The 12,589-nt window shown below is 44.7% G+C and overlaps 1 protein-coding gene across 4 annotated transcripts in view; it reads right to left on the bottom strand.

Moving 5' to 3' along the window:
* Window positions 1-12,292, bottom strand: part of LOC147461663 (S-adenosyl-L-methionine-dependent methyltransferases superfamily protein) — a 65,642-nt gene extending 53,350 nt beyond the window's left edge. Inside the window, exons 1-10 of one of the 4 annotated variants that reach the window (XM_086509152.1) lie at window positions 12,067-12,291; window positions 11,896-11,976; window positions 10,829-10,907; window positions 10,626-10,761; window positions 10,477-10,546; window positions 10,335-10,399; window positions 10,003-10,081; window positions 9,423-9,510; window positions 9,272-9,336; window positions 9,104-9,190 (exon numbers count right to left, since the gene is read on the bottom strand). In XM_086509152.1, the coding sequence (XP_086365278.1) occupies window positions 9,104-9,190; window positions 9,272-9,336; window positions 9,423-9,510; window positions 10,003-10,081; window positions 10,335-10,399; window positions 10,477-10,546; window positions 10,626-10,761; window positions 10,829-10,907; window positions 11,896-11,976; window positions 12,067-12,204 (888 nt within the window). In that variant the 5' untranslated portion in view covers window positions 12,205-12,291. Of the gene's footprint in view, window positions 1-9,058; window positions 9,191-9,271; window positions 9,337-9,422; window positions 9,511-10,002; window positions 10,082-10,334; window positions 10,400-10,476; window positions 10,547-10,625; window positions 10,762-10,828; window positions 10,908-11,890; window positions 11,977-12,066 lie in introns of those variants that run through there. The other 3 variants (XM_086509151.1, XM_086509155.1, XM_086509153.1) reach the window with 3 other exon arrangements.
* Between the last annotated feature and the right edge of the window lie 297 nt (window positions 12,293-12,589).

Genomic DNA, 12,589 nt, shown 5'->3' with positions numbered 1-12,589 from the left:
AACTCCCCTCTTGTGCATCCCACTGCACCACATCTTCGGCCAAGCTGAGTTTCTGGGTTCCGTTTGGAGTAGACTATGCTAAACCAAAACATCGAGGTAAAGTTTCACAATCCGAGGAGTATCTGCTAGGTCCTCCTCCTCCATCCACTTCGCATCAAATGCAGGAAAGTTCTTGAACTTAACCAAGAACCGCCTTCAGACTTTACCTTTCTTCGTATCATTATGTGCCAAAATCTGTTCAGGAACAAGGATCTCCTCGTTTTCTTCCACTTCGGGTTGCTCATCAGGCTCCCCATCATCAGGCACATCACCTTTAAAAGGTTTCAAGAGACTCACATGCAATGCATTGTGAATCCTCCAAGTATCTGGCAGTTTCAATCGGAAGGAGACATCATTTATCTTGTCAGTAATCTGGAAAGGTCCGTAGTATCACATACTAAGCTTTGGAAAAAGCCTCTCCTTTCCTTTTTTCTTTCTTAGGCGTGCCTTCTCAAAAGTAAGAGCACCCAATCATCCTCCTTCAGTTTCCATTCGCGACAATGGCGATCCGCTGCCTTTTTCTGTCGTTCTTGAGACTCCTGCAAACTCTCGCGAACCTTGGCAAAAGCCGTATCCAAATCTCGCGAATATTCATCCGCTTCAAATTTCTAATCTTTCGTGCTCAAGAAGGATGGAACCTTCGCAGCACTTTCAACAATCTCACATGGCGCCTTCCCCGTCGAAGAGTGTATCGTGTTATTGTAGGCAAATTCCACCAAAGGTAAGTTCTTTTCCCATTGAGTCTTCTTTTCCGAGATACAAGACTTCAATAAATCTAAAATCACCGAATTGGCAATCTCAAATTGCCCGTCAGTCTGCAAGTGGAACGATGACGAGAACTGCAACTGCGTGCCAATGTTCTCCCAAATTGCCTTCCAAAACAAACTCATAAATCTGGGGTCTCTGTCGAAGACAATCGTCTCAGACGTGCCATGTAATCGGAAAATCATCGTGATCATTCTGTGGTCTCGGGAGATCAAAAATGAAATCCATTGCAATACTTTCCCAGGGGTGGGTGGGTGGGTATGGGTAAAGGCTGTAACAATCCCTGTGCCTTATGCCTGTCAAACTTGACCTTCTGGCATACTGAGCAACTGCGCACAAACTCTTCTACATCCTTTTTGAGTCTCGGCCCAAAGAAGTATCTCTCTACCCCTTTCATGGTGGTAGCAATGCCGCAGTGACCCGTAAAAGGTGGACAGTGGCATTCAGTCATAACCTTTTCCCTCAATGGTTGTGTAACGCACAACAATCTTTTTCATCAAGTAGCCTTCCCAAAGGGAGTATCTCGCTACTGTCTCCCCATCCCGTATCCGTGTGAAAATATCTGCAAAATCTGTATCTGTGGCATACTGATCGACCATATCCTCGAAGCTCCTATGATGTATCGCGGAAATAGCCAGAACCAACGGTTTCCGAGACAAAGCATTTGCCACCACATTCTTCTGTCCCTGCACATGGACAATCTGGAAGTGGAACTATGACAAGATGTTCGTCCACCGCATCTGCTTTTCCGAAAGCTGCTTCTATGACAAGAAGTAGCGCCAACTCTGATGGTCTGTAAAGACAGTAAAATCTGCTCCGAGTAGGTAATGCCGCCACTGAGTAAGAGCATGGATAACCACCAAAAGCTCTTTCCCATAGATCTGTGTTGTCATCTCCGGCCTAGAGAACAAACGGCTCTCGTAAGCTATGACATGGCCTTCTTGCATCAAGACCGTACCCAGACTACGACCACAAGCATCGCAAAATACTTCAAATGACTTCTGCAAGTCCGGCAAAGTCAAATCTGGTCTTGTAGTGAATTTCTCTTTCAATGTCTGAAAGGCAGTCACCTCTATGGGTCCCCACGAAAAAGGTACTCTTTTCTGTGTCAAGGTATGCAAAGGGGAAGCAACCTCTGCAAACTTTCGTATGAACCGCGTGTAGTACGAACACAGTCCCAAGAAGCTTCTAACTTCATAGACATTCCTCAAATCGGGCCAATCACAGATAGTCTCTATCTTGGCCGGGTTCATTTGCACTCCTGCTGTTGACACAATGTGTCCCAAAAAATGTATCTCTGGTAGGAAAAATTCACTTTTCTTAGCATTAATCACTAATGTGTGATCTCGTAATGCCTGAAAGACTTGAAGCAGATGATCTCTGTGTTCTGCCTCATTCTTGGAGAAAACAATGATGTCGTCAAAGAAAGTGCCAACAAATAGCATGTACTCTCGAAAATTCCTATCCATCATCCGGTTAAATGTCGCAGGAGCATTGGTTAAGCCAAAAGGCATCACCAAAAACTCAAATAACCCAAAAGTCGTCCGAAAAGCTATCTTGTAGACATCTCCTAGCGCTATCCTGATCTGATGATATCCACTCTTCAAGTCAATCCTGCTAAAGCACGAGGATCCCTGTAACCTGTCGAGTATATCATCGATCCTAGGAATCGGAAATCTGTTCTTGATGGTGATTTCGTTGAGAGTGCTATAATCGATGCACATTCTCTAAGATCCGTCTTTCTTCAAAACCAACAACACTGGAGAGCAATACGGTGAAGTACTAGGCTGGACAAGACCCTTTTCCAAGAGGTCTTTCACTGAGTTCATAATCTTTTCATTCTGTACTCGGCTCACATGATAAGGTGGCCGATTCGGTGGCGTGCTTCCAGATATCAGATCAATGGTATGATCTTCAAGCCCTCTCAAAAGCAATCGGCATGAGCGTGGAGAAAAAAATCTTGGCGTTCTTTTCTTCAGGTCAAAACATATTCAACCTTTATCCATCGTTCAGTTCTCCCAAAAGAATGAGTAAGAAAACTGAAGTTCATCAAGTACAATTTCTAAGCCCTTCATTTATCAAAGTCGCTTTCTCGGCCCGGTAGTCAACGACGACGTAGTTCTTGTGGTACGAAGGGATCCCGAGTAGAACGTCACTCGCGTGTCGTAAACATCCCATCTCGGGTGCCAGTCGAACTACCTTCGCCTGTGGCGTCAGTCTGTCGGGCGTAGTTCCAAATCGAGCTGCCAATTCCAAGTGAAAAGAAGTTGGCCTTGGCTCCTTCAAAAGAGCTTCTTGATCCTTCACTTTGCCCCGAAAGCGGCAAAGTTTGTACTTTCATTCATTAGATTCGGTGTAGGTCCCACGCCATGTGGTACCAGTTCTACTTTTCTATCTGCCTTTTATGCCACATTCCTCAACTGCTCTCGAACTCTCAGACCTGTCGTCGTCTTTATCATTCTGTTCTTTCTGTGCCTTATCAGGGCACTTCGCGGAAATATGTCCATGTTCCCCGCATCCAAAGCACTTCCCCTCTCTGATGAAGCGAGCTCTCTCCTCAGGAGTAAGCTTGGGTCGTGCATCCTTTTTTTTTTTTTCTCTGGGTTGCTCTTTTTCATTCTACTTTCATTCCCAGAAGTCTGTTCGGCTCGTTGTGTCATGGCCTCATCTGTGGGGTAGGTCAGACTGCCAGAGTGAATTGCAAAGCCCCGCTTCGCATGACTCATCAACTCCTGAATAGAAGCTGACTTCTGTTCCAAGCAGTGGTCTCGGATCTCTATAGGTAGACCCAATGTAAACCGCTCAATCTGTTCTCTGAACGAGATCTTCTTGAATGAAGAGGCGGGTAGAAAAGAGCTCCAGAATCTTTCACAATAAGAATTCACTGTATCCCTCTTGGTCATCCGGAGATGGTTCCAAGCAGCTCGTATATCTCGCTCAAACTCTTGAGTCAACCAAGAAGAAATAAAAAGCCTCTTGAATTTCAGCCATGTAACTGGCACAATCTTGCTTAATAGAAGCGTGGACCACCAAGTGCGAGCATTGCCCTTAAAATAAGAGGCAGCTCTCCGAATCTTGGAGTGCTCTGAATAGCGTGCTCCCGCGAAAGCGATGTCAAGCTGCTGAATAAAAGACAAAGCCTTCGAAGCATCTGAGTCTCCTGAAAAGTATCAAACTTGATCGAGTGGCCACCTTCCTTAAACTCTCGGACTTTCTTGCTTTTATCTTCGAGAAAGTCATACTGGTTGGCTTTGTAAAAATTCTTCTTGTTCGCATAAAACTTTCCGTCATCGGAATCTGAGCTGTCTGTAGACGAGTCCTCAGTAGAACTGTCAGTCTCTGGGCGAGATTTAGCCTTCTTTGCCTTGCCCTTTCCAAAGCGTTGCTTCTTGCTTCGCTTTTTACCTTTTCTGTCTTCTTCGCTCGAATCCGAGGAGCTAGAAGAACTGTCAGAAGAAGAACTGGGTACTCCTTCAAATCGAACACGCTTCTTCCGTTTCTTTGCCTTGTCAAATGTCAACCGACGACCCAAATATCCCGGGAAGTCAGTGCCTTTCTTCTGCTTTTTGCCGTGCTTTTTGGCTTTCTTTTACGTGTCAAAAAGCTGAGCAATCCGTGCATCAACAACGTTCTCCAGTTCCTTCTCCGTATATTTCTTGGAGGCAGAAGGTTTCTTGAGAGCGGGTTTCGGGAGTGGTGTTGTGGTTCTCTGCCACTCCATCTGTACCTCTTTCAAAGAGGTCTGGTTCATATATTTTGCCATCTTCGGGTCCTTGGCAAAATTGAGCATCATCTTTGTTGCATCGCCAATCAATTGACGACGCTCCATCTCTGTTTGCTCCGCCTGAGTAGGCCAAGGCGGGCCATACTCTCTGTCTGAATCTTCGTTGTGATCCCAGCCCGCATCTCCAGATGCAGAGGGAGTCGACTGATCATTGCCTGAAGCCATAGGTGCCGCGGAAAAAAATTCGGGGATCGGATTTCCCGTAGAAGAGAAATCGGCCGTGCTCTGATACCACTATAACAAACTTGGACACTCCAAGTCAAGAATCAACCGCGACAGCACCAAATAACCACTTCAAAACAATTCACAGATCACAATAGATTTGCACTGGCCCGACGGAGTTCCGTGCCTAGAGATATTGGCCCCAAAGACTGGCGCCCCTTTCGGTATTTCTTTTTATATTAATCAATCATCAAAGTACAAGAGAGCGGTTAGGGTTTCACTTTCAGACTCTGCGTCCAGATGCTCTGAGAAGTGAGGCCCTCACCACTAATTTAAAGGTTACAAGGGATGCCCAAAAGCAGAGCCCCAAAAGCTTTTAAAATCAAAAGCATCAGTTCTCTCTCTCTCTTAAAGAGTCTTTTCTCTTTTTTTTTTATTAAAAAAAAAAGCAAAAGCAAAATTCGCGTCACTCATCATTTTCCACAAAAAAAAAAAAAAAAATTAATAATCCACCTCCGCAATTTCCGGAATTTAGGGTTTTTGGCAAAATTTAGGGTTTGCAAGAATTTTAGGGTTTTAGGCAGAAATTAGGGTTTCTGCTGTCCGCCACGTCATCACTTTGTGACACGTAGCTTTGTCTTTCCCTGCGTTGGCCGACTCCTGAGTCCCTTTAGGAGCCTCATTGGGAACGTGCTTCTTGGCTGAATTTTTCTTGCCTGATCCTGCCTTGACGCCAGTGTTAAATTCACAATCTTCTCCCTTGAGCAAACCATTGCCAGTGTTTGCTACCTCAATGAGCTGCGTCAAAGTAGTGACTTTTGTCTTCGTACAGTACTTTCTCAATCCTTTAGGTAGGCCACAACAGTATTTTTCAATCTGTTCTGTCAATGGCACAAACCTATAGGAAGTTACTGGAAGTAGAGCTTTCCAAAACTTCCGATTGTAATCATCCAGATTTCTGCAAGTGGCAGCATTTAGCTGGTGCCATTCTGTCATGACATCTGCTTCAAAGTCATCAGATAACCATGCTGCTGCAAAAATCTGCTTGAAGTAAATCCATGTGGACGGAGCTTGCCCTTGAAGCAATAAAGTTGTCCACCATTGTCCCGCATTCCCTGTCAAGAAAGTGGCTGCCTTGCGGACCTTTGAAGCCTCTGTAAAGTTTCCCCCTGCATAGGCCTTGTCAAACTGCTGGAGGAATGAGAGAGCCTTCTTCCTGTCATCAAACCCTGTAAAGGTCGTGAAAGACACACCTTTGCCACCTTCTTTGTACGGAGTTGGCCTCTCCAGCGGCGTTAAATTGTCATATGGAAGTGACTGAAACATGGGAACACTATTAGGGTTCATCTGTGTTCCTTGGCCGCTATTAACTTGACCTGGAAATGCCATATTTGGCTGCTGATTTGTAATTCCAGCCATACCAAAATTTGCCTGTGGCATCCCAAATTGGCCCTGAGTGCTCTGAAACCCTGGTTGCATACCCATGACACTGTACATGGGGTTAGGCATCATTGTTTGAGCACCCCCAAACACTGTTCCTGGCGTATAAAACTGATTTCCAGGAGCATGACCAGCCATGCTCTAGAATACCGATCCACCTCCAAAATAGCCAGGGTGTACTGAAGGTGGTGGGAAGACTTGTTGCATAGCCTGTAGGTTGCTTCCCTGCCCATTAGAACCAGCTATAGGCTGCTGAAAGGTGGCGGGCTGAACTGGTACAGCCTGAAAGACTGACATGTCAGCCACCTGTTCTTGCACCTTAGGCATAGGTTGTGGAGACTGCATGTTCTCCGTCAATTGTACAGGTGTTTCCATTGACTGTGTGGTATGAATCACCTGTGCTCGAGCCTTAACAGGCCTTTGAATATGATCCAGTGACCCAACTTGCTGAGACTGAACAGGAGGTTGCAAAAAGGCTAAAAACCTCGGATTCTGCATTACTTGTGTGAACATAGCCACAGCAGTAGCCAACTGGGTCCTGAATATATCGTCATATGTCTGTGGTGGTCTTGAGGACTCACCCACTTCATGTGTCTGTTGACCCTGTGAAGAGGAAACCTCTTCAGTCACATCATCTGGTCTGTCAGCCATAATTGCAATTCCCTGTGTCTGGTCTATGATCCCCTGTGTCTTCAAGCCCAAAACTGACCAAGGCTCACTTCTATGGGAAAAAGTGATTTAATCCCGTCGATGGAACCATGAAACCGGCCTGTTCAATCCAAAAAGGGCGGTAGACTTTACTTTAAACCTTGATTTAGCTTTCACCCATTATTAGTCGTCTATTTTACCTGTACTTTAAGGACACAACAGAAGGGGAGAGGGATACAGGCTGCTAGATTGCACCTGTATGAATAGACGGACACCAGATTGGCCCCTAACTTAGGCGCCCCTTTCGGTATTTCTTTATTGTTCAAAAGAGGGAATAAACGCTGTGGTTCCCTACAAGCTGCCCCGCACAAACTCGGCTGAATTTCCACTGTTCCAACCCGATTTCGGCAACATAACTGTACTAGAACCCTTCACGGTCAGTATTCCCACGCATTAAATGACTTTCCCGACGCATACAGGCACTTTGCAAAACCTGGCGAGAATCTGCAGCACGCTGAATTCTCTGTTTTCAGCCCTGAAAATGCGCCAGATCACCTGTACAGCGGTCCCCTTGCGTCCCCGAACCTCCTGGGGGTATTAGGGTCCGTTTAGGGCCAAAACCCTAAACCTGCAAAAATACACAGCAGGCTGTAATTCACTGTTTCGGGCTCCGTTTCGCGTGCCGGTCGCATCCGTAGCAAGTCCTCGAGCTCCCGCACCTGTAGGGCTACTTGCCCTTTGAATCGGACGAGATTTCTGGCGTGAAACCTCTCCGAATTCACCTGTACCTGCGGGGGATTAGCCGCTAGCTAATCCAGTACCTATGCAAGAGGCTCTTGCCTCGGGGCAATCGCGCATGAACCCACACAACTGTACATTGGTCAAATGAAGAGCCCACTAGAGGGGCATAACATACTGCCAAAGGGGAGAGAGAGGGCAGTGCGTAGCGTGCAGGGCATCACTCCTGGCACCGCACTGTGCATAAGAGGGAAAGCAAGCACTCCATAGCTCTTAACCTGTGACAAAATCTGAAAATGAGGCCCTCTCCCCTTCAAATTCAGCGCCACTTCTTGTTGCATGAGGCAAGTGCACCAGAAGGTGCCACTTGGCACATTTACAAGCATTTTCCCGTTTCGGGGTTGCCGTCTAAAAATATCCCAACCGGTTGCCCAGTTGACTTCACGGCAAAGTAAGAAAATGTTCCCCTTGTCATTCCGGAGGTAATGACATCAACACCTTTTCAGGTCCCAAAATAGCAGTTCCCTAAATTTTAGGAGATACTGCCATTGTATCTATCTAGGTCATCCGACCCTCTTTGTACACTGCGGCCACATCCAGAACTGAAATGTAGCCTTTGTAGCAAAGGATTCCACTTTGGCTAATCAATGACCCCACTTGGCTAACCATAGTCCTTGTCCAACCTTAGTGCTCTCTTGCCCTCAGGCCTGGACTCCCTCTGGACAGTTCCACACTAGCTATGCAATGCAGGGCAGTTAGATTTCCCGAGGGGTGTTTCCAAAAAGTGAAAGTAAATAGATAATAAGAAAGAAATCAACAAAAAGGATAGATAGTAGTCACACGCTGGTGACATCGGCACTATCCGCAAATCATGGAAATCCGTACTGTTCTGCCACGTCAGCAGTCAGCGCAAAATCCAGGTGCCATGTCATCAACCGTATTGTTCCTGCCCGTGCCACATCATCTGGTCTATTCGCGGGTGGTCATGCCACGTCATCAATTTGTGACATTAGGTCAGTCATATTTGTGCCTTGCCTACTTAAGTAACCCTGTCGTCTTTTCTGCGTCATCTCAAGCCGCTTAACATGAGCATTCGCCCCAAACTACAGTGCATAAGGCCTCTCATCCTCTGATGGCTGTCATCTCCGAATGTTTCTGTTACTTTGTGACGGTTTTTATTTTATTTTCAGGCCTCTGCATTGCTCCACACTATTATAATAGCCTTACAGAAAGCATGGGAATGACGAGTCAAGCAATCTAGCCTTTGGCAAGGGAAATAGCAATGGATCCAAGTTCAAAGTCAATGCCATTCGATTACAAGTTTCTTGAGTCCTGTAAAGATCTGATTTACCTGTTTTTTATCTCTTATGCCCATGAAGAGCTTCAACACCTTGAGAGTCAACATCAGCACATACCTAAAACCCTTCATGATAGTTTTCTAAAACCCTTTTATAGACGTGACCCACGTAAAGATCTGCCTTGCCAGCAAATTTCTATTCAAGTGCAGACAGCACAAGTAGAACACACCTGGAAGGTTGCAGAAATGCCATCACCATCTCCAAACATTGCTTCATATGCTGCAGCTGTGGCTAAAGCTGTCTCCTTTCGCAATGACTATCCAATGCTAATAACCTGTCATTAATTACCAGCAAGAGACAAACCAATAAGGTAATCATTACAATGATCTCTGCCTACCTTCACCCTCTGTGAAATGGCATTGCATTCACCCATGCTTCGCAAATGCTCGATCAGCTCCAGTGCTGTCTCATGACACACATAAAATATTAATTTGTGCATTTCCAAGTATAACAGCTATGGAACCGTCAAAGAAAAACAAATAGCATACCACTTGGATAGCGCATAGTATACTTATCAGTATCCACCGTGGGAAGTGCAAACCCTGACGCTGTTAACAGATTACCAGCATCTTGAACCTACAAAAAGAAAGAAATTAATTGATAAATTTCCTTGCAAAAAGAAGGAATGTGCATGCGACATGACAAGAGAAAGTCATTTTATTGTTAAGCTGAGTCACACAGCTGGATTTTCTGCTTTATCACCAGTGCAGGCTTGAGCCTTCTGGAACCAGCTTTTTCATGATTATCTCACCCAGCAACCAATAAAATGCACATAGACCTTATTCAACGAGGTTAACCCCCCTGCTGCCTGCCAAGATGCACCTCCTTGAGAGGAGCTAAAATGCCATGTGAATAACACAAAGACCATCAGTAGTCCTTGCTGAAATTGACGAAGCCCCAAGACATGGGATTTCATGTACATTGGGTTCTCTATGTTTTCACCTCAATGAGGGGGCCAAGACAACCCTCGACACTGTCTAAAGACCAAGGGAAACACATTGATGCCACATCAAAACCCCCAGATCCAGTTAAGCTCTTTAATTCACTTCAAAGTCAAAAGAAACTCACCTGTACTAAAGGTGAAACTCTAGCACTTATCCCGCCTTCACGCTCCAATTGTGCCACAGTGCACGCAATCCTAAGCTCCCTGTAATAGGCAAACGTGGTGGCCATGATTCACATCAAAGCAGCATATTGAATCTTTGAAGCTACATAAAAAACTGATTGACATCACAAACCATAAGAAGAAAAAAGCTATATTCACAAAATGGTTTTAGCAAAAGCGAGAAAAAAAGTTACTCAGGTGATCCACGTCTTATCAAGATAAGATGATACTTAAGTTATTAGTACACATTTAGACAACCCGTAAATAAACCAGAAACTTAATTGAATATTTTGACCTTAACGTCTCCCCTCCCAACATAGCAGCCAAAAACATTCCATCTGGTTTTAATGCCATCCTGCACTGCCATTTAAACATTGATGTTCAAAGTTTGGAATGGGTTTCTTAATGACATTTAAACATATAAAGAATAAGTTTACCTGCATCAAAGCACTGGGGAGATCATTGACCCAATGAATACCAAGAGCACTGATAATCAGATCCAAAGACCTGCCACCAATTTGGTAAATAAAACAAAGACTACGCATCCAATTTATTTAAGTATCATAACCGCTAAAAAGATGCATACCCTTCTTTAAAAGGCAAAAACTCTTCATCACCAACAACATAGTGATTTTCCGGCGTGGAGTTCAAGGGTACCAACTCCATAGATTTCTTGATCATATCATGCGACATGTCCATGGTAATAAGCTTTTGAACTCCACCTAAGACAATCAAAAGTTAGAAACCATTTCAAAGAAAAAACTCCTACACACCCATGCCCAGGCTTACCGCGTCCTTTGAGCAATTTCTTGACCTGCATGACTGCACCTCCCATGTTCAATGCTGTGGGAAAAGTCCTTTTGCAGTCCTGTATGGAAGTCATGACTAAGCTTGTTGGAGAATATCACCAACTTACAGTACTCAACTGAAATTTGGAGAATCATAGCAGAATAAGACATTTGCAAAGACACTAGCGAAATGGACCTTCATGCCACCAAAATTTGTAGCTTCTTGCAAGCACATCAGCCACAAACTCAAACGCGTTCAAGCACAGGGACCCAAGAAACACACTATAAACGTTAAGGTAAGTCGTGTTTGCGTCCTTTAGAAAAAGACTACACCCCAAATTTATAGGATCTCTTATATTAATTGGTTCTTAGTGCCCACCCCAAGGGCCAGGGGTCCTACTATGAGGTCTAACAATAAATGTTTGTCTACACTCACAAGAAATCCCCTAAAAAACTCTAGTAATTGTGCAAGTCACTTCCAGCTGGATCTGCACCCAATGTACCTGTAAAGACGCAATGGAAAAAGTTTAAAACACCAAGACAAGGTCCCAAGGCAGCTGAAAACACTGTCCATCCACCACTTCCCACACAAAGAAAAGGAAAAACCAATGATGAACCCTATAGCCTGGTCTCTCCTGACTGGAACTAGGAAATGGGCAGGGCCGAAGAGACGCTCTTTGGGAGACCTGAGGATTCTCTGCGGGTTGACCTGTCTCTTCTTGAGTCCTGAAGTTTGATCATGCCGACCAAGAGCAAAATACATGATTAGGCACGTATGTCAGAATGCATTTGCTTTAATTGCTCTCATTACCCTCTCTGACCAGAGAGCAAGTACTCTGTCCAACATCAAAAACACCGAACGAACCACTGACACTTCAAGGGTTCGACATCAATCATTGTCAAATTAAAATTTTCAAGGCTGAAGGCTTCTCAGTTGACATTGGGCTTCAATGGAACTTAACCAAATCACTGAACTTGACATTGAGCTTTAGTGGAACTTAACTAAAACGAGTGTAGCTCATGCATTGTTGTTTATCAACGGAATAAAGATGATGATGCATACCTCACCTCAAGGCGATCCAAGAGATTCTCTGTGACCACATCTAGGAGAGAGTCTTCCGCGCCCATCAGCCATGCTGCTCTGTCCCTCTGTTGAGAAGAAACAATATAGGAAAGTCTGAGCGGAAAAGACAAACATCATGCACTGTCAACAGGCATATAGGAGCTCAAAGAAGTTGCCTGCTTCCGCTTGTACATCCTATCAAAAATGTCCACTTTCTCCGTGGCTTCGTGGAACTCTCTCTTTCGCAGGTAAGAGTTCTTTAACGATGCCGATCTTGATAGTGCATGAGACCATGTTTTCGTGGTGGTGGCCATGGAACGTCTCAGGAAGTCAGATTTCCAAAGGCCCCTCTCTTCTCATCTGCGCCATCTAGCCAACTCATTATTGAATTAGAGCTTCCGGGTCCGGACTAAATTATGAGGTAATAAAATAGTGGAAGAATTTACCCTCTGCGAATTTCAGGTATATATTTTTTAATGTAAATTTTATAATATCACAGTTATGAACGCGAGTTACGCTATCCGTTTAGATTTACATGGTGGTCCCACTAAAACTTTCCATAAGGAGATTCTTGAGGTCATGGGATTCATTGTTCTTTAGTGCACCTCTCCTACAAAAAGATAAACATCAAACTCGAACTGTGATTGGATAATGCCTTCCATAAAACTCTTATAGCCGAGTCCCACGTGATACTAAGAA

Source organism: Adiantum capillus-veneris, chromosome 3 (genome assembly GCF_014529385.1).
Source record: "Adiantum capillus-veneris isolate H3 chromosome 3, ASM1452938v2, whole genome shotgun sequence".
Classification (NCBI taxonomy): domain Eukaryota; kingdom Viridiplantae; phylum Streptophyta; class Polypodiopsida; order Polypodiales; family Pteridaceae; genus Adiantum; species Adiantum capillus-veneris.
Note: the sequence above shows the minus strand (reverse complement) of the source record. Positions and strands in the feature narration are given on the sequence as shown.